The sequence below is a fragment of the Chlorocebus sabaeus genome, chromosome 17, assembly GCF_047675955.1.
Source record: "Chlorocebus sabaeus isolate Y175 chromosome 17, mChlSab1.0.hap1, whole genome shotgun sequence".
NCBI classification, from domain to species: domain Eukaryota; kingdom Metazoa; phylum Chordata; class Mammalia; order Primates; family Cercopithecidae; genus Chlorocebus; species Chlorocebus sabaeus.
The window spans coordinates 253,920-275,039 of NC_132920.1; the positions used below are offsets into that span (position 1 = coordinate 253,920).

A 21,120-nucleotide genomic window follows, 5' to 3' on the forward strand; every position below is an offset into this window, starting at 1 on the left:
TATGTTTAGTAGAGATGGGGTTTCACCGTGTTGGCCAGGCTGGTCTCGAACTCCTGACCTCAGGCGATCCACCGCCTCGGCCTCCCAAAGTGCTGGGATTACAGGTGTGAGCTCCAGCGCCCGGCCTATTTTGGGCTTTTATACCCCACTAGGAAACCGCTTTCCTCCAGGTTGAGGTTAAAACCACATCATTTTAAGGTGAACCGAAGTCTGGAAGTGATTAAGCACTTGGATCCTTGGGGATCTCTCCCCGCCGCCATCTCTTTTATGCTAAGATAATTAAAACTCTGGGGCCGGGGCACTGTCTGAGTCACTTGGATTCACCAGCCTAATAGATGCGAAGGGATGTCAGCGCGCAGAGAGTGTTTGAATCAAGCTTGACAGCTCGCGGGAGCCGGGCATTTCCTATTTCTTCTTAGCGAGCGCGCGGTTCTCCCAGCGCCGCGGAGGGGCAGGTTCTCGGTGCGGCCCCGCCAGGCGCCCCCGCAGCCCCCACTCCAGCTCCACGTGGACCCTCCTCCGCCGTGGGCTCCGCGCTCTGCAAAGCCTAGGCCCCTTCGCTCCGGACTCCCGCCCCCGTCTCCCGCCCCGGCGACGGCGTTTCGCTGTCGTCGGTGACTGAGCGGCCTCTGGAGCTCCCGGGGCAAAGGCGGGATATTCGCACGTCGCACCTCGCCCTTCGCGGGCAACGGCCCGAGTGACAGTCCCCGGAGCGGGGCGGGGGTGCGCTCTCTGGGGGGGGTGCGCTCTCCGGGGGGGGTGAGCTCTCCGGGGAGGGGGTGCGCTCTCCGGGGAGGGGGTGCGCTCTCCGGGGGGGGGGTGCGCTCTCCGGGGAGGGGGTGCGCTCTCCGGGGGGGTGCGCTCTCCGGGGGGGGTGCGCTCTCCGGGGGGGTGCGCTCTCGAGGGGGGTGCGCTCTCGGGGAGGGGTGCGCTCTCGAGGGGGGTGCGCTCTCGGGGGGGGTGCGCTCTCGGGGGGGGTGCGCTCTCGAGGGGGGTGCGCTCTCGGGGAGGGGTGCGCTCTCGAGGGGGGTGCGCTCTCGGGGGGGGGTGCGCTCTCGGGGGGGGTGCGCTCTCGAGGGGGGTGCGCTCTCCGGGGAGGGGTGCGCTCTCGGGGGGGGTGCGCTCTCGGGGGGGGTGCGCTCTCGGGGGGGGTGCGCTCTCCGGGGGGGCGCGGGAGTCGCCCAGGGCCGGGAACCCCAGGACTCACGCTGGTCCCGCGCTCCCCCGCCCGGCCCGGCCCTCGGCTGCGCAGCCCCGCGCCCGGCTCCAACCCGCGGCCCCGGCCCCGCCGCCCGCCCCGCCCCAGGCCCCGCCCCGGACAGTTCTATAAAGTTCCTCTTTCCCACCTCGCGCTCTCAGTTCCACCGCTCGGGCTCGACCCACCGCTGCCCTCAGCTCCGAGTCCAGGGCGAGGTAAGGCTGGAGGCGGCCGGAGGAGGGTGCGAGGCGGATGCCGCAGAGCACCGCGGGCCGGAGGTTCGATCTCCAGGGCAGCGCAGGGTACCCGGCCTCGGGGCGGGAAGGGAGCGCGCCCGGTCCCGGAGCCCCGACTCCCCTCCATCCGCGCCGAGCGGGGGCTCCAGGGCTCCAGGGCCCACCTCCCGGCGCGCGGCCGGAGTCCCGTCCGCTCTCCCCGCTCCCGCGCTGGGGTCGCCACAGGCTGGACGGGAGGAGCTAACGGGACTGTCGGGCCCAGGAGTGGCTGAGGCGGGGCCGTCCAAGGCACCCACGCGAGACGGCACAATTGCCCACGAGAAACAGCGCCGGCCGTGTGGACCCCGGTCCGAAGCTCCTTCCCCTGCTCTCCGTTCCCAAGGGGCCCGAACTCACCGCGGCCTCCAGCGCGGCGCTCGCCGGCCAGGGCAGGAGGAGGACGCGCTCCACGCTTGGGGCGCCCCGAGCCCGGCGTGCGGTGGCCCAGGCGGCCTGGCGCGGTCCTGCCTCCCCGGCTCCGCTCTCCCGGGCCTGCTCCGGGGTCGCGCGGGCGCTCTGCGGGCGGAATCCCCCAACACCGGGCTGCAGCCCCCGCGTCACCGCCACTTGTTTGCAGAGCCACTCGGTCCTCGCTGGCTGGGCAGGGATGGGGTCCTGTTCGGGGCGAAGGGTCTGGGTGCGAGCAGAGAAAGCGGAGGGTGGAGGAGCCCGGTGCTGCGCCCCTGGAACGCCCGGCCGCAGGCGAGGTCCCGGGGCGTGGAAAGTGACAGAGTCGCGGGGAAGGGGCTAAAGCGGTTTGGGAGTGAGCGAAGAGAAGCCAGAGAGGGGCCGGGGGTCGGCTGGAGGGGAGGGTGTGCAAAACCCGCGGCGTGTGTCCGGAGCCTTGGGGACAGGAGCGTCCCAGGAGCGCACAGGTGGAGCCGCGGGCAGGGGCCTTCGCGGGGGCCGAGCTCGGAAGGCGGACGGCTGTGCCCGCCCAGGGGATGCGCCCAGGCCAGCCGCGAAGGTGCCGTTTTCCGGGGCCTCGACGACCCTGACGCGCGCGCGCTTCGCAGCCTCGGAGACTCCGGGGCCTCGGGGGCACCGACACGGGTCGGCGGGGTCCCGGCGCGCTGCGCCTCGAGGCTGAAGGGCCGCTGTCCTCCCCGCAGCGCAGAGCAGAGCGGGCGGAGCACCCCGGACGCGGGCGCGGACGGCACGCGGGGCATGAACCTGGAGGGCAGCGGCCGAGGCGCAGAGTTCGGCATGAGCGCGGTGAGCTGCGGCAACGGGAAGCTCCGCCAGTGGCTGATCGACCAGATCGACAGCGGCAAGTACCCCGGGCTGGTGTGGGAGAACGAGGAGAAGAGCATCTTCCGCATCCCCTGGAAGCACGCGGGCAAGCAGGACTACAACCGCGAGGAGGACGCCGCGCTCTTCAAGGTCTCCGGCCTCGGGAGCCGGCGGGGGCGCAGGGGAGGGTCCGGGGGTAGAGCCCGCGTCCGGCGCCCACTCCGCGGCGAGCCCAGGGCACCCCCAGGGCGGACCGCCGGGCAGCGGAAGCACCGGGTGGCACCGCCTGAGCCACGGGAGGAGGAGAGGAGGCCTCGGCTTCTGGGGGACGGGAGCCGGCGCCAGGCCTGAGCGCGGGGAGCCTGCAGGGGAACCCCTGGAGGCTGGGCCTGGGGAAGGGCAGTCCGAGGCCCCAGGGTTTTGGTTGTTCGTCTGTGTGTTCCGGGGTCCACGCAGGCCTCCCACGCTTCCCCGGATTCCTGTCTGCCTCCTGCATCAGTGGGTCTCCGTCTCTCTCACCGCGTCTGTCTCAGTTTCTCTTTCGCTGCTTTTCTCTGTGAGTCTCTCTCTCTGCATGTGTTTCCTGAGGTCAGCCTCTCTTCTCTCTCCTGTTAGCTCTGCGGGAACTTCCACCTCTGTCTTTCTCTCTGTGTGTCTCTGTCTCTCTCTTTCCAAGTCTCTGGAGACCCCCCCCCCCATCGCTGTGGAACTCAGGGCCGCCGTCTAGATCTGTCTCCCTTGCCCTTTGCGCACACACCTGTGTCCCTGTTAGGACTGTTTTCCCCTAAGGCAGTTTGCCCAGAGAACTGTGCGTCTGGGCCCAGCCCCCACCTGCGGGCAGAGCCGGGGAAGGGGACTTCCTCCGGGAATTTGGTCTGAATTTGCTCGGAGTGCCTCAGCTGTGCGGCCATCCAGATGTCCCCTGTGGACGGCAGCTCACACCACAGCTGTCCTGAGTCCTAGGCAGGCACACCTCAGACACTGGGTGGGTAGAGCCTCCTCAAGGAGCCTCCGCATCTCACTCTGCCTTTTCTAAATGCCCAGAAAATGTGTCTTCGGCTTGGCAGTGATAGGGTCCAAGATGGAAACTCATTTTCCCAGAGGATAGTTGGGGTCTTTCAGTTTACATTTTGAGCAACGGTGTAAATCTGAAGGACCTACGTACCATTCTTTCTTTTAGAAATACAATTTCAAGATTCCTTACAAAAGATCTGTCTTTTGGGTTTAGCATGGTGGCTCACACCTGTCATCCCAGCACTTTGGGAAGATGAGGTGGAAGGATGCCTGTGCAACACAGTGAGACCCTGTCTCTGCAGAAAATAATAATAATAAAAAAATTAGCCAGGTGTGGTGGTGAACACCTGTAGGCCCAGGGCCCAGCTACTCTAGAGGCTGAGATAGGAGGATCCCTAGAACTCAGGATGCTGCAGTGAGCTATCATCGTGCCACTGTACTCCAGCCTGGGTGACAGAGCAGGACTCTGTCTCCAAAAGGAAAACTAATAAACCAGACCTGTATTTTGACTTTGCATTCTCTTCATTCTTTCCCACCAGGCTTGGGCGCTATTTAAAGGAAAGTTCCGAGAAGGCATCGACAAGCCGGACCCTCCTACCTGGAAGACTCGTTTACGATGTGCTCTGAACAAGAGCAACGACTTTGAGGAACTGGTTGAGCGGAGCCAGCTGGACATCTCGGACCCGTACAAAGTGTACAGGATTGTTCCTGAGGGAGCCAAAAAAGGTAGGGGCTTTCCTGAATTTGGGTCACAGAACAGAGGCAGCCAGATCCTTGAGGCACCTTAACTTCATTCCGAGCATCACTTTCTAGCCTTCCTTTTGTGTTGCCTGCCTGCCTTCTGCCTCACAGTGAGGCCCAGCCTCCCTGCCTGGGTTATGTGGGTCACAAGCTGAAGTTCCTGTGGTGTTTAGCATAGGGGAATTAATCACCTTGTATGCCTCAACGTATATGGGGGTGTGTGTGCATTGAATATGTGTTTTCCAGTTAGTCTTTCAAAAATAAAAAAGAAACCCGGATAACTTCTTAAAATGTACTTACCTAATAGTCTTTAGTGAGAACTATTTTGCAGAAGAGGGGTAATGAGAGGAATATCTCGTTACCACTCATGGTAATAAAACGGTCCACTTTTAAAGTGTAACATGGTCAGCTGAGGGGCTTATTAAAAGTCAGATTTCTGGACCCCTCTTTTCAAGATTCTGACCAGTGTGTCTGGAAGAGAGCCCAGGAATCTGCATCTCGAACAAATCCTTCAGGTGGCCTCACTTGGGAAACATCTGGCTGGCGGGGTCCTTCATGTCACAAGGCACATCCGCGTGCCCTCGGTCCTGTATTTCTCTGCCTGTCCTCTACAACTCAGACCTTGTAGAAAAAATCAGTTTAATAGCATGAACACGTAACTTCCCAAGGGAGCTGCTGAAAAACACCTTAGTTGTCAACACCGTGTTATGCATTCTAAGAATTAAATGCTCAGGTATTTTTACAAGATTTGACATTTAGTTAGGTCAGTTCCTGTTTTTACTTTGTGCCATTTCCCTTTTCCCCAAACATGTAGGAGCCAAGCAGCTCACCCTGGAGGACCCGCAGATGTCCATGAGCCACCCCTACACCATGACAACGCCTTACCCCTCGCTCCCAGCCCAGGTATGGGGGAGGGCACTGGGCTCCCTGAGGGCGAGGCTGTGCGGGCCAGCTGCCCACGTGGCCAGAGAACCACAGCAGCCCAGACAGCAGAACTTGCCATTTGCTGTCGCTGGTCCAGCCGCCCAGAGAAGGTCACCAAACGAATGCCTCTCTTTCCACACGGCGCTGCCATTGGTGTGGGTCTTAAGTAGGGGAGGCTTGGGCGTGTCCGCCTGCTGGAATATGCTCCTCAGGTCTTCTGGGAAACAGATCTTTTGTGGAAGTGGAAGATTTTGGAAGTAGTGCCTTATCATGTGAAACCACAGGGCAGCTGATCTCTTCAGGCTTTCCTGATGTGAATGACAGCCTTGTTTCATCCACTTTGGTGGGTAAAAGAAGGCAAATTCCCCTGTGGTACTTTTGGTGCCAGGTTTAGCCATATGACGCAGCTTTACATGAAACAGCACAAGTGTCTCCATTGTCCTTTATGATCCTCCATGGTGTTTCCACCTAGTGTGATGAACGATTCCCTCCAGTCTTTTTGGAGGATAGAATTCTTCGGCTGTCAGCCTAATAAGGGATTCCCTTAGGAGTCTGGAGGCTATAAGAGCACCCCCCCACCTGCCGTCTCAATGCCAGTGCTTCTTCTCTCAGCCTCTCCTGTGCTCCTTTAGCAGGTTCACAACTACGTGGTGCCAACCCTCGACCGAAGCTGGAGGGACTATGTCCCAGATCAGCCGCACCCGGAAATCCCGTACCAATGTCCCGTAACGTTCGGACCCCGCGGCCACCACTGGCAAGGCCCAGCTTGTGAAAATGGTAAGGAGGTTACCAGGGCAGGAAACAGAAGAACGAACTGCTAATTTGGCCATGGGCCACGGTGAATCCTGGTCTGTCCTGGGCAGCACCGAAGCTCTTTCCCCTTCTTGGAGGCTGCGTGTGCAGCTCAGGGGAGAGGAGGGTTTTCTCAGTCCTGTGGGATGGTGGCATCCCACAGCCAAGTTTACTGTCAGGATCCACGCTAGGCACTGCCCTTCATGGGATCTTATTTAAACGCCACGGAGATCACTCCAGGCAGTGGAAAACAGTCCCACACTTTTTATATATAGAAGAGATTGTGGAAGCTCGTAGATCATAAGTAGGGATGCTGGGAGATTACTGAGCTGGTATATTTTTCTCAAATAGTGGTGTGTTCATTATTGCTATTGTTGGTATTAGAGGTGATACTAAAAAAGGAATGGAAAAATACCATGGGCAAACACATAAAACGTCTCTACAGGTGCCTACCTACCACTGGGTCCCAGAGAGACTTCTGATTCTGGATTAGATGCGGTCCCCTGCCCTCAGGAGTTCCCCAGATATCAAAATAAGCTCCATCCGCAGAAGCACGCATTAGCTAGGTGCAGGGGGAGTCTTGCAATGCTGTAACTCAGGCTTTCAGGACTTTTGAGTTAGTTACTTAAATAGAAGTCCTGAGATGGGTCAACACATTGAACCCTTTGGATGTTTTAGGAATATTTGTTCCTTTGCAATTTGGCCTTTTTTCCCCCGGTCACGTTCAGGTTATCCTTGGCTGCAGGTAGTGAAGAGGTGTACCGCTATTTAATGTTTGTATTGAGTGGCACGTTCACAAAAAAAGCCCAGAATTCAGTGGGATTGGCTTTTCAAGAGGGATTTGTAGCAAGGGCTGGTTTCCAATATGGTAGTGGAGGAATCGGCTGACATAAAACTAGTTCCTGAAATTCAGACTCGTGTTCAGTGCTCTGGCTGTGTGGAATTAGTGAGCATGGGGAAGAGGCGATGCCTAGAATTGTGTAAAGTGATGGAATAGGTAGAGACCTGTCTTGAAGCGTCGGTAACAGTAAATGAAGCGGCAGCAAGATCAGGTGTTCTGTGCCACATTCTTCCTCCATTCGTGTTTCCTACAACATTGTCTTCAGGAACATGGTTCCGTCTTCTCCCAACCCACAAGAGACAAGCAAAATAAACATGGACTAAACAATTTGTTACTTTTTAAATTGGGCTCTTTGGCACAAACTCAAGTGGACCTGAACTCTCAGCTCTGTTGTGAACCTGCTTTGTGAACAAGCACAAATCTCGTCATCTGCCTCTGAGCCTCAGTCTCCCTGTGGGTCAGTTACAGAGAGAGTGCTCCAAGATTCCTTTCAAAGCCATGCACTGGCTCGTTTCTCCCTCAGCTTTGGTTTTCCAGCTGGTCTCCGGCTCGTCTTTGCCTCATGAGAGTGTGCCCTGCTAGTCGCTGGTGCTGGGAGTGGGTGGGAAGGTGACTGGGCGCCAGCCCCATCCTCCCAGGCTTCACACACACACCCCAGGAAGCCCTGCAGTGCGTCGGACTCTCTGTCTAGACATCATCTGACTTTTATTTGCAAATGCAGGTTGCCAGGTGACAGGAACCTTTTATGCTTGTGCCCCACCTGAGTCCCAGGCTCCCGGAATCCCCACAGAGCCAAGCATAAGGTCTGCCGAAGCCTTGGCGCTCTCAGGTGAGTGCAGGGTTTCGTTCTGGAGGCACCGCAGGAGGCCAGCCTCTGCCGCCAGCTCTGTCGTCTTTGGGCAGATTCGATGGGACTTTAGGCACTTGCTTTGCTCCCCCGGGGTCTGGAGTAGATGTGGACACATCCTGTGCGTGAGGTGACCAGAGTGAACTAGGAGCACTGTTGGAAAGACCCAGCATCACTGCTTGTGGTTCTGCTGACAGTTTCAGCCACTGGCTTGAATGGAGTCATTCTGGCTTCGTCACTGGCACCTCTCCGAATTTCCAGGAATGTGCACACACTCCAGTTTCCTTTACCAAGGGCCCCTCTCCAGCCAGCGTTCTCCGTGCGGAAGTGTGGAAGGGCTTGTCATTTGGAGAGGCTGATCGTCCTTCCAGGTTGAGCCACAAATGAGTCCTCCTCCTCTGCTCCCTGGGGACGTTAGTTCTGGTCCCTCGATGACACTGATATGCCTAAAAGTAATACACATTTTGGTCTTTCATATCGCTTGCAAACAAATATGGATTCAACCCGACTTTTAAAGTTTTATTTCTTAAAAAAAAAAAAAAAAAAAAAAAAAAAAGCCGTGCATCATAGAGATCTTACCTGTTGTGAAGAAGGCACCTTAGACTTGCCAAGCATGTGCTGTATGTCTATTCATGTTTTAGATAATATTTTGGATTGTTTTTAAGGTTTGGAATTCTCATCGTGCCCTTTGGCATCTTTAAAAATCAGTGATGAAAAATACTAACTAAATTCCGAAGGTTTCAGGGAGACGAGAGTTGTGGCACTACGGCTGCTCACGGGGGCTGGAGTTTTACCTGCCTGCTCTTTCTAGTTCTGAACGAGGCTTGCACCTTTTTTTCTGAGATGCTCGTGAGTACCGAGGATGCCCTTTGGGAGGAGGTGCTTCTGAGCAGGACGGCTTGTGTTTGTTTTTAGAAACTTTCAAACCCTTTTCTTGAACACCTAAGACTTGTGTGGGTGCCTGAAGAGTAGGAAATAAACAGCTATTTATATCTCTGCAACCTCGTGATTTCTGATGACATTAAATGAAATGAAACCTGCCCCGAGAATCACCTCGAATGGCCAACACCCACTCTCTTTGGGGCGCACTGTCTGACTCGTTCTCCGTGTGTTGAAGCAGAGAATTGAGACAGTGATGTGGGTTAAGTCTCAAAACCTGCTATTGAGGAATAAGACAGTTTTGTGGGTTTCTTTTTTTTTTTTTTTTGGTATGCATAATACAAATTAATTATCAGCCATGAGCACATTCGTTAGAGAACTGTGATTCCCATTGATTGTGGGGTCCCATACGGTTCCCAGTGGCGACTGCCCCGTCTGTGCCACTCCCCTGCGGTCTGGCTGAGGAGCTTATGCAAACCTAGCTTGGTTCTTTCAACTCATGGGCGATGTTTCAAAGAGGTTTCTGAAATCAGCCAAACATTTGTAAATGGATTCATCTTGTTTAAAGTTTCAGAGAGTTTTAGAGTTCTTTTCAAACTTAAACACAAAGCCCAGTGGGAATTTCAGCAGACTTTACATGAACTTTTAGAGCATTTTTCTCATTAATTTCTTTCTTTTCACAAGAATTAATTTTGTGATAAAAACATCACATATCCAGTGTGGAAAACTAATTTAAAAATCAGAAAAACAAGAATGGAAAATAAAAACGTCACATTCCGCCACCCAGAAATCACCATTAAGGCCTTAGTACTTACCCTTTAATGTGTATATGTGTGTGTATGTTTATATATAAACTATATAGACATAAATAAGCACCTAATTATATATATAACTTACATATATGTACACACACACACACACTTGCTTTTACCTAAATGATGTCATATTATTATTTTGAGGACCTTTCAGGTTTGTGGACAGACTTGCGTCTTTCTGAAACACCGTCATATTTTTTGCTAGTAGAAATTAAACTGAGGGTTCATTTCTTACCAAAGTAAAAACTGATTTGCTTAAAGATGAATTTTCATTCAGTGACACATGACTTAAATGTCATCACCACTATCATCGTCATCATTCACAATAAGACTTAGTAAGTTCTTAATGGTGATGATCTATAACATGAATTCAACTTACTTTTCCAGAAAATTAATGAAAGACACACTCGTCCCTTAAAAAAGGAGTCTGTGGCCACATACATTTGAAATATGCTGGTTTAGACTAATTAAATGAGTTTTTTTCCACGGGATTTCTCTAAGTGTTGATCTTGGGGGGAAACAGGGCATGTGGTGTCTCCCAGGCCTCCTGGACACCAGAACCTTTTGTTCCTCCACGGAGCCTGTGGGACAGTAGAGTTCCACCGCAGGCGCTTGGCTCTGTGGAGTCGCTGGCCTCGAGCTGGTGTCCTCGGCCCCCAGCACTGACCCCGGAGCTCTGTGTTTGCAGACTGCCGGCTGCACATCTGCCTGTACTACCGGGAAATGCTCGTGAAGGAGCTGACCACGTCCAGCCCCGAGGGCTGCCGGATCTCCCATGGACATACCTACGACGCCAGCAACCTGGACCAGGTCCTGTTCCCCTACCCAGAGGACAATGGCCAGAGGAAGAACATTGAGAAGCTGCTGGGCCACCTGGAGAGGGGCGTGGTCCTCTGGATGGCTCCCGACGGGCTCTACGCGAAAAGACTCTGCCAGAGCCGGATCTACTGGGACGGGCCCCTGGCGCTGTGCAACGACCGGCCCAACAAGCTGGAGAGAGACCAGACCTGCAAGCTCTTTGACACGCAGCAGTTTTTGTCAGGTGAGGCACTTCATTCTGTTAGAACGGAGGTGGTGATGGCCCGCCTGCCACAGGGGTCAGAAACGACAGGGTCCTTCTCACCCCAGGCTGAGGTCTTCCTCCTGTTGACTCCCGCGTCCACCGGGCTTGGGGCTTGACCCCAGTAGAGATCTTCTGTCTGGCTCTGTTGAGGGCAGAGAGTCCAGATCAGATGGTCCATGTGGACCGTGGCTCAGGCTGTACTCTCGCAGTTCTGGTTTTCAACAGTCACCTCTTAACACAGTTCCGTTTTATTGCACTGTGATCTCAACAAACACGTCTGCTGATGTGACGGCTCTTTTCAGGTTTCCAGAAAAATCATAAAGGTTAGAAGCATATTGTTAACATTCTTGGTTGTGAGAGGGGTCACCCTCATGCAGATGCCGCCCCAAGAGTGAGACAGAGGGTGGCGCGGACTGTACTGGTTTTGCACAGGAGAAGTTACAGGAGGTGCTATGAGTGGGCTCTGTGATGTGGATGTTTCTAAGCATGGTTTTCGGAACCAGTGAGTTTTGTTTCTCTCCCTTGGATTTCATGACCATTCAGTGAAGCTCTGGCTGGCTTCTGTGAAGCCCCTGGCCCTGCCCTGCTGGGCTTCCTCCCAGGCTTCGTGTGGCCGTCCAGGTGGAGGGAGCCTCCCACGAGGGAGGGAGCTGCTCCACCTGCCACCCCACCGCCAACTCTTCCTCTGCCTTTTCCCAGCCCTGTTCCTTCCCGAGCCCCTTCGGAAACTCCTGTGTCTTTGGTTTTTCCTGTGCCCCCCCTTTTCTTGAATGTGCTTCTTCATTCCACTTATTTAAAATAAAAACAGGACCCAGCTCTGTGCTCTGGCACTGCGGACACGTGCTCACGCTTTTGGGCGTAAGTGACCCACCTTTGTGTAAGCTCATCCAGGGTTTCTTTTGGTGCCCAAAGCAAATGTGTCCCTAGATAACTAAGCTTCAGGCCGGGTGTGGTGACCCGTGCCTGTAATCCCGGCACTTTTGGGAGGCTGAGGTGGGCAGGTCAGTTGAGGCCAGGAGTTCGAGACCAGTCTGGCCAACATGGCAAAACCCCGTCTCTACCAAAGATGCAAAAATGAGCCAGTCGTGGTGGTGCGTGCCTGTCGTCCCAGCTACTCAGGAGGCTGAGGCACAAGAATTGCTTGAACCTGGGAGGTGGAGGTTGAGGTGAGCTGAGATCGCACCATTGTGTTCCAGTTCACAGGACAGAGCAAGAGTCCATTCCGGCCCCCACCCCCACCGCCAAAAAAAAAGATAACTAAGCTTCACGCAGAGGCTGACAATAGGAAGAGGGAGAACTGTGCAGGTTCCCGAGGTGAGGAAGTCACCTCGGGCTGGACACCTCTCATTCTAAGGGCAGCACCATGCCCAGTCCCCGGCCAGGGCGGTCCCATCCTCCTTGGGGTTGGGCGTGGAGTTCATGGGGAAACCAAGGAAATTGAAGGGCGACTGGGGAGACCCCCGTCAGCCTCTCCTGTGTCTGCCTTGGGGTCTGGAAGAGCTCACATGGGCCAGGAAGGCTGAGGCCCAGTGGGCCTGGATTTCTGAAGACTCTGGACCTTGGTGCCAGTGGTTTCGGAAGATGCCACAAGGTGAGGGCTTCCTAATGAAGGTGTCACGAGGAACGGGCACTGTCTTCTCCGAGTGCCTCTTGCCGGGCGTTTTTAGGGAGGTGGAGCCCCCATGGTGACTGAGCTGGAAGGTGCACTCTGAGTCACAGGTGCAGTGCGTGAGAGAAGCCACAGGCGGGGGCGGACACCTGTGAGTGTCCTGGGGCTGTGGACTTGCAAGCCTAGAACTTACTATTATCTGTGAGCGAGAGCTGGTCTTGGTTTTCATTCCTTCCTCTGTGACCGAGGGCTGTGCTCTGTGCCCACTGCAGTCTCTCACCTCAACGTGTTCGCTGAGGTTCAAGGAGGATGCTGTGAACGTAAAAACTGCGGCCGTGCCGACCAGCGTCTGCATAATTAAGGATTCCCACCAAACACTCGCATGTTATCTAGGGTTGGAGGCAGGCTTTTTCAGAGAATTGTGCCACCTCGCCATTCTGACTAGCCTGTGTAGGTGTAGTCTCAGATCATGGCAGTGTGAATGTGTTTTACACATTCTGACTAAGTCATTTGGGTTTGATTTGAATTCTGGAAAAAAAAAAAAAAAAGCAGGAAGTCAAGCAGTCCTGTAAGTTAGCTAGAAATTTCTGTTCAGTTGAAGAGAACAGTGGAGATCTCTGATATCTCCCTATTCGGGTCTGCACAGCAGTAGGGACAGCCCCGGGGCACGGCCCGGGGGTGTGTGTCTGATAGGGACACATCTGTTCTGCAGAAGCTTTAGCAGCTCCTGTGTCAACTGGTTTCTTTTGCGGGCTTGACATTTTATTGTAGGTACAGGCAGAAGATTTGCCTTGTGTATGGGGAGGGGGCATGGGCTAAAGTCAGGGGATGGGCACTTGTCTTTCCAACAATGTTCCAGTCCGTTTTGTATCTTTTGGGTAGGTGTGGTGGCTTCAGGAGGTATTTGTGCGTATCCACAAGCCGGAGGCCGGGGGGCTGCCCCACTCCCCTTCTCAGGTCCAGTTACTGTTCTGTCCCTGGAGACAGGCACGAGTCTAGTCAGAGTCGCGCAGTTCAGGCCTGGTGACAGCGGGACTCAGCTGCCGAGGGCTGGTGCTAGTCACCACGTTGATGTTACGTGTTTTCTGTGGTGCCTGAGTTACGTGGATATCCGCAGTAGCACAGACACTGGATTGTGTGGGCTCTGTAGGGACGGGATGAGGTTTTAAAATGATCCCAGGATGTCAAAACATTCTGATTTTTTAAAGGAAAACTTGTCCGTGGCATAAATCAGTCTTTTGCCATTGCGTGACTACGTTTCTCGTCCTTTATCTCCCAACTTCACTGCGGTCTACTACCTTTTGAATCTTCGTGGGCCCAGTGCTGCAAAGCAGTGTGCTTTAGCTGTGGACTAGTTCCTCTTGAAGCATCGAGGGAGACCGAGGGCCCTGGGGAAAAAGCGTACATGCTATTTTGTATCTGAGATGTTCACATCAAGAGCCCTAGTCAGGGAAGTAGAGAGTGCTCATTCCTCTTGCATGTTTAGAATCACAGTAAGCTCTTGCTTCCTGTTTAACCTGGTGTGTTTGGTGATGAGGGTTTCTGAACATGGTCTTTTTCTTGTGGGCTTCCACAGAGTTGCAAGCGTTTGCTCACCACGGCCGCTCCCTGCCACGATTCCAGGTGACTCTGTGCTTCGGAGAGGAGTTTCCAGACCCTCAGAGGCAAAGGAAGCTCATCACAGCTCACGTGAGTCCTCAGTTACGCTCACACCATAGTGGCTTCCTGTTCTTTGTAAAGGGCAGAGTTTCATTTAGAAAAGTCCCAAATGAAAAGTAAATGTCAAATGACCTGGAAAAATAAGCGTAACCCTTAAACTAATGAGGGAGGAAGCATGGTCCAGCAAGCAGCACAGTCTGAGGACCCACGTGCTCCTCCCAGACCTGAGACCTGCTCGTCAAAGACCCAGGGAGGACAGCCTCAGTGGAGGGTGCCTCTCTCCCCATCTTTTTTATTTTTCAGGAGCGTTGTCATATTTCCATTTTACAGGGATTGAAAAAGATTGATGGTCAAAGCTGCCCTTTAAAATTCTCCAGCTAAGATGGCTCTAAGAATGCTATCTAGCTAGTGGGTCTTCATTCGGTGGAAAAGCTTTTCCCAGATGGGAAACTATCCATTCCCTGGAGGCATTTTGCGGGTCTGCATGTGTGTCCTGGCACCTCTTTTATTTCTGGAATTTTAGAAATTATTTAATTATTGGGCATATGATATTTGAAAGAGGCTGAATCTTTCAAGGAATGCAAGTAAATCAGACCCTCGTAATGTTCTCTTGTGTGGTTCAAGATGGGTTCAACTGTGGCAAGTAATGCTAAAGGGTTAGGGTTAGGATTAGGGTTAGTTTTCTTTTTTATGAGAAAAGGTTTCTATAGATAACATGAAGCATTAATTTGCCACGGAAAACAGAATCTTGAACCCTTAAGACTTTTGAATTTGAAAACTTCACATTGCTACGTACTTGCAAGCGTCATTAATGGGCTTGCATGGTGAGCAATACCAGGTAAAACTTACACCCCAACATCAAAATTCCCGTCATATTGTAGCTCTGATGCTGTTTCTCATTGAGAACTGAAATGAAACATGGTTTAATCTTGAACATACAACCCCCCTTCTTGATTTTAAAAGCAAAGACCAACCCACCAACCAATGTGTAATCCCATAGACTGAGGATTTCTCATGAGTTCTCTCCAGTGATTGACTTAACAATTGCTATGATTGTTGAAATCATAACTGATACATTGTTAACAACAGGAATTGCTAAATGACTAAATAAACTTGGCATTGATAAGCAGCATTTAAGAAGTTGATGATCGGTGCAGTGGCTCACGCCTGTAATCCCAGCACTTTGGGAGGCCGAGGTGGGCGGATCACGTGGTCAGGAATTTGAGACCAGCCTGACCAACATGGCGAAACCCCCCTCTACTAAAAATACAAAAATTAGCCGGGTGTGGTGGTGCACACCTGTAATCCCAGCTACTCAGGAGGCTGAAGCAAGATAATCACTTGAACCCAGGAGTCAGAGGTTGCAGTGAGCCGAGATCGCACCACTGCACTCCAGCCTGGGTGACAGAGTGAGGCTCTGTCTCAAGAAAAAAAAAAAAGAAAACAAAAGAAATTGATGATCAGCTCAACTATACATCAACCCAATTTTAAGGTTGACTTGGATGAAGTTGCCATCCTCTAAGTCAGGGAAAGATGGATCCCCAGATGATCCCGTCATCCTGAAGACGAGGCTGTGTGGTCCGTAAAATGAATAAACACACATGTACACCTATGCGTTCCACTTTTAAAAGTTATTAATCTAATTCATTTCAGGTACTCAGGAGTTTTGCTTACGTCGCTATATATAAAATATAGACTTTAATATCATGATTGATGGAGAGCGTTCAGCTTGCCTTAGATGCTGTAAATTCAGGAAAAGCTGAACGTTAAGGTGTTTTTGTTTTTTGGTGAGCGAGATTCATGCTAATTACCAGACGGGATAAATTTGAGGCCAGTTAACTTCTCTTTCTCCACAAGAGTAGTTTTGTTGTTGTTTAACTTTACTTTTTATTTCTTTTACCTCTGGTTTAGAATGATACCGATTACCTAGAAATCAAATCATTCAGGATGAGCCCTTGTTTCTTTCAAACTGCAGTTGTGGAAAAACAAAATCATTGGCCTAAATTACCCTGCAGATTACCTCAGACTTCCTTTTAATTTAATCACTTTACTTGATTTGATTCAGTTTTAGTTAAATGTACATTTTAAGTGGCAGCTGATTTGAAAGTAACATCTTTAACCCAGAATTAAGTCGCTTTGGCTGTTTTTTTACGTGTTAATCTATGGAAGGACTAACAAAAAAATTGCTTCTTTAGATGGCTCCAAATATGAAATGTTTTGATGTGTTCTAGGACGTAACTTTGGGCTTTACGCTACTGTCTCCTTAGAATCTGAGCGCTGTTTAATAGTGAGCCAGTTGCGGGATATCTCAGTAATGTCTTTTTAAAAATCTCTTATTAAAGGTAGAACCTCTGCTCGCCAGACAACTGTATTATTTTGCTCAACAAAACAGTGGACATTTCCTGAGGGGCTACGATTTACCGGAACACATCAGCAATCCAGAAGATTACCACAGATCTATCCGCCATTCCTCCATTCAAGAATGAAAAATGTCAAGATGAGTGGTTTTCTTTTTCCTTTTTTTTTCCTGTTTTTATTTTTTATTTTATTTTTTTGGATACAGGGTCTTGCACCGTCTCCCAGGCCGGAGTGCAGTGACACGATCTCAGCTCACTGCAACCTCCGCCTCCCAGGCTCAAGAGACTCCCCTGCCTCAGCCTCCCTGGTAGCTGGGAGTAAGGTGTGAGCCACTGCACCCACCCAACACAATTGATTTTCGTTGTAAATATTTGACTTTAGTGAAAGTATGCCATCGACTGCCCTCTTGCTGTTTTGAGGAACTCGGAAGTGAAGATTTCAGTGCAGTAGCTGAGGAGAATTGCCGCCAGACAACTGTGGAAAATCAGTGACATCTGATTGGCAGATGAGCTTATTCCGAAAGGAAGGTGGCTTTGCACTTCTTGCGCTCTGTAGACTGCCATCATTGATGATCACTGTGAAAATTGACCCCGTGATGTGTTTACATTTGCTGAAATGTGCTCTTTAATTTGGTGTAGACTAGGTCTTGCTGGAGGACTGAGAACTCTTGCCTTTCAGTGTTGACACTGACGGGAGCGATGACTGCTTGCAGGCGTGTCTGTGCCATTTCTCAGGGAAGTAAGGCGTAAACGGAAGAAGCCTCACACGTAGAAGAAATGTATTAATGTATGTGGGAGCTGCAGTTCTTGTGGAGGACGCCTGCGGAGTGAAGGAGATGGAATCTTTGACTGAAGTTGTGCCTGGAGCCCGGGGGAGGCCCCTTCCCCACCTGCCATCCGTTTCCTGGTGTGGGCCCCTCTGCCCCGCCCTCCTTCCCACTGGCTTCTCTCCTTGGCCTTCCCTGGAAGTCGGTTAGTAAACTTACTAATTTCTTGTGCCAAAAAACAGGAGAGCTCCTCTTGGACGGGACATTTTTGTCTGTCCTACTATCTAGTAATGTCTAAATGACGGTTAAGTTTTCTTGTTTCTATGTCTTTTTGTCCTTCATTCTCTAGAAATGCTAAAATTCTTCTCATAAAGAAGAAGAAATTAAGGAGCATATATCTTACTACCTGAACTGTTGCCCTTCTGTCCAAGTACTAAGCGGTCTGTTCCCCTCCTCTGTGCCACTCTCCTCTGTCTGTCTGGCTGTGCACTGATCAGCCACGGTGACACTAAAGGAGGAGGAGCCGGGACGCGCAGGCTGGCGAGCGCTGCCAGGAGCCGCCCCTGGAAGCAGGATGGTGCTGGCTGCGGAGCTGCACACCCAGTGAGCTGTTTCTGCTTTCATCTGTTCTGTGCTTCCTCAGGCCAATTATAGTTTGACAGGGTCCTAAAATTACTTGGCTTTTTACAAATGCATCTATTTATAGAATCCCAAAGACCTCCACTTGCTTAAGCCAACCTGAAAAAAGGAAAACATTTTTGTGGTTTTGAGAAAGTACAACGGTGTAGATGGGGGCGTCTCCCCCAGGGTGTTTCTCGTGCTGCAGGATTTTTCCTGTCATCCCTCCCAGGATCCGCAGACTGCGTAGCTCTCAGAAGTGCGCTCCTGCTTTTCTAATCGGTATTTTAAATGGATTCAACAAGCACATAATAGGCGCCTGCTGTATCCATACATGACACAGTTCAGCCTTTATCAAGCTTAGTGAGCAGTGAGCCCTGAAACATCATTTTTTAATGTTTAAAAGGTTTCTAATATTAAAGTCACATGTATTAACTACAGAAAAGACAAACAGTAGAGAAGAGCAAAAAATAAAAAGCATCTCCTTTATTCCCAGCGCAAATTCTCTCTCAAAGGGTCTCCAAGCAGGGGTGTTTACTCTTCCAACACATTCCACTTTTCTGTAAATATGCATAAACTTAAAAAGAAAATTCATGGGGTCATCTTGCACACACTTTCATGCCGTGCTCTTCGTAGCTAACAGTGAAGATGTACCTCATTCCACACAGAGGCCTTGCTGTGGAGCTCCACTGCCTTGTACCCAGTAGGGTTTGACATTTCATTAGCCATGCAACACGGATACGTATTGGGAGCACACTGTGTTTCGTGAACTGCAGTGATGTATGCATCTTATAGATGCAAAGTGTTTTGGGGTATATTATCCTAAGGGAAGGTAAAGATGATATTAAGAACCGCTGTTTCACGGGGCCCTTAATTGTGACCCTCTTCGCTGAAGAGGAACCCCACACAGCACTTCAAAGAAGCTGTCTTGGAAGTCGGTCTAAAGGGCATCTTGTCTTCTTAATTCTCCAAGCAGATGCCCCATTTCAGTTGCTTTGTGACTTCTTCTTCTTTGTGTTTTTAAATATTGTGCTGCTTTAACAGTGGAGCTGAATTTTCTGGAAAATCGTTGTTGGTTGGGGCCACTACCTCCTTTCTTATCTTCATATCTATGTGTATGTTGACTTTTTTGAATTTTGAGTGGTCCAGGGTATGACCTAGGGAATAAACTAGCTGTGAAATACTCAGGGTTGGGAATCCTAGCACTTGTCTCAGGACTCTGAAAAGGAACAGCTTCCTCATTCCTTGTCTTGATAAAGTGGAATTGGCAAACTAGAATTCAGTTTGTACTGAGTGGACAACGCTGTTGAAGAGTTTGAGGACCTTGTCATGTTAAAGAGCATTGGGTCACATGGAAAAAATGTGCGTGTCTCCCAGGTGCATCTCTTGGTTGATGTCTTGTTCGTGAGATTTTGTGTATTTAGGAGAACCTCAAGCAGTCATTAATATCTCCTGGAACACTGTAGAGAACCAAGTGACCGACTCATTTACAACTGAAGCCTTGGAAGCCGCTCCGTTAAAACCTTGGAAGCCCCTCCGTCCTGAGTGAAAACAGGAGAGTCAGTTGCCCTGCGGAAAACCCAGCTAGACTATTGGGTATGAGCTAAAAAGAGACTGCGCCATGGTGAGAAAACATGGAAAATCCTACCGTGGAATGAGCAGCCCTTACAGTGTCATTACCGCCAAGGGCAGGTGGGTGTTTGTGTTTGAAAACGATGGTCTTTGGGTGAGGGCGTAACTGCAGCAAGCCCCAGGGTGGAGCGACTCTGGGCGTCTTGGGTGCTCGCACCTCTTGGCTTTGCAGATGCTCCACCAGGAAGGCCACTTTGTGTGTTTATGTCAGTTACTTTTTTAATAGCAATTCAGATCCAGTGTAAACTTCCTTTCATTGCTCCCCAGTCACATGCCCCCACTCCCCCACCAGTGAAAGTTTTTCTGAAAGCGCTCGGATTGGTTAAGGTCTTTATTTGTATTGCATATCTCCCCAAGTGTTCTGTGGCCATCTGCATCTGTCTGGATGGTGCCAGACCTTACACAGCGGTTTGCAGGTTATGTTTTACCTGCCCCGTTTTTGAGACAGATCCTCAATGTCGGTGGATCTCCTTGAGATCCTTATAGCCTGTTACATTAATGAAGTAATGGTCAGTTTTTCTTGTATTGATTTTCACAGCTTTAAGGAACATGCCTGAGAAATGTAGCTGAAGTAGAGGGGATGTGAGAGAAGGGCCAGGCCAGCAGGCCAACCCTCCTCCCGTGGAAATTCCCATGTTGTTTCAAACTCTGAGATAGATGGGACTTAACAGGCAGTGGGGTCCGCATCCCCCTCTTCAGCAGCCCCTGTGCCCCACTTTCTGCTGAATGAACTGCTGGCAGGTGGGACCTCAGAGACCCCCAGCTGAAAGCTTGAATTTCGCGTACTGGCTCTGTGTGTTGCTGAGGTCTGTAGGAAGCGATGCATCACAAACTAAGGTGGTCAATGCTATGCTGCCATTGGTATACATTGTGAATTTTTATGTAAATTGCTCCGCAAAGCAAATTGATATGTTTGATAAATTTATGTTTTTAGATAAATAAAAACTTTAAAAAATTTGTTATGGAATGTGTGTGTGTTATTAAACACGCATCCTGATAGCGGTTAAAGCACTTTCTCCTGCGGTTACGTTCCTTCGGAGAGGCAGCTGTATGTGTCCCTGAAATCAGACCTCCACGTGTTCACCTTGTAGAAGAGACAAACGCCGCCCCAGTGCCGGGCAGCTCCTCCCACACAGAGCGTCTGTGAAGAGTAATCGTCCTGCTCTCCCGTTGGCCTCTGCCTCCTCTTCCTTTACCTGTACTTTAAAAGGTTAGGCCTTTCAAGGAAGTTGTTTTTAATGTTTTCTTTTGTTTATGTTCGAAGCTCCTCTGATTTTGGTCATTGCTAAAAAGAAGGGATATAGGTTAACATTCGAAATGTGAAAAGCGAATGGAAAACTGTGGTAAAGAGAACAGGATTTAGATGGAACCCCTGGGAATCTGTACGTCTGCTGTTGACCTCAGCGCCAAACTCTTCCTCTCTCTGAGCAGCCAGTCAAGGGAGTCTCCTTTCTCAGCTTCATCGCTTCTACCGATTACATGGCTCAGCTCCTGTGCACCTGCTCTCTTCCAGTCCAGCAGAAAAACCCAAAGAGCTGCTGGTGCTAAAATCCTTGCAGCTGAAGGTTACATGGAGCTGTCACAAAAGTTTGTAGTTTGGATCTAGAACCCCCCTAGAGTAGGAGATTAGCATAATTTTGATTTTGCTAAATGGTAACTAAAGGAGAGGAAATATAATTTCTAAACTCTCGTAAGTTCCGTTGAGACACCTTCCTGAAAACAGGTCAGATTAACAGAAAAATCAGCAGGTGTGGAAGAGATCGCAGTTCAAAAGTATCTCTCTGAAGGCAGTGGCGTGAGGGTCTTGCTTAAATGGTGTTTTAACAAAGATCAATAAGTCTTCGCATAGTGACACA

At 51.1% G+C, this 21,120-nt stretch overlaps 1 protein-coding gene across 4 annotated transcripts; it reads left to right on the forward strand.

The window, feature by feature from the left end:
• Positions 1-1,331: 1,331 nt before the first annotated feature.
• On the forward strand, positions 1,332-20,430 carry IRF4 (interferon regulatory factor 4). Of its 4 annotated transcripts, XR_012089009.1 has the most exons (10): positions 1,332-1,413; positions 2,586-2,856; positions 4,260-4,446; positions 5,276-5,364; positions 6,018-6,162; positions 7,740-7,847; positions 10,248-10,601; positions 13,808-13,920; positions 16,233-17,219; positions 19,010-20,430. XR_012089009.1 is itself a non-coding variant. In XM_007973883.3 (9 exons), exons 2-9 carry the CDS (start codon positions 2,641-2,643, stop codon positions 16,374-16,376), a joined length of 1,356 nt encoding a protein of 451 aa, XP_007972074.1. In that variant the 5' UTR covers positions 1,332-1,413; positions 2,586-2,640; the 3' UTR covers positions 16,377-17,237. The 4 variants fall into 4 exon arrangements, 3 of the variants coding, with proteins under 3 accessions (XP_007972074.1, XP_007972076.1, XP_037861622.1); XM_007973883.3 differs by lacking the exon at positions 19,010-20,430 and having other exon boundaries at positions 16,233-17,237; XM_007973885.3 differs by lacking the exon at positions 19,010-20,430 and having other exon boundaries at positions 6,021-6,162; positions 16,233-17,237.
• Positions 20,431-21,120: the final 690 nt, after the last annotated feature.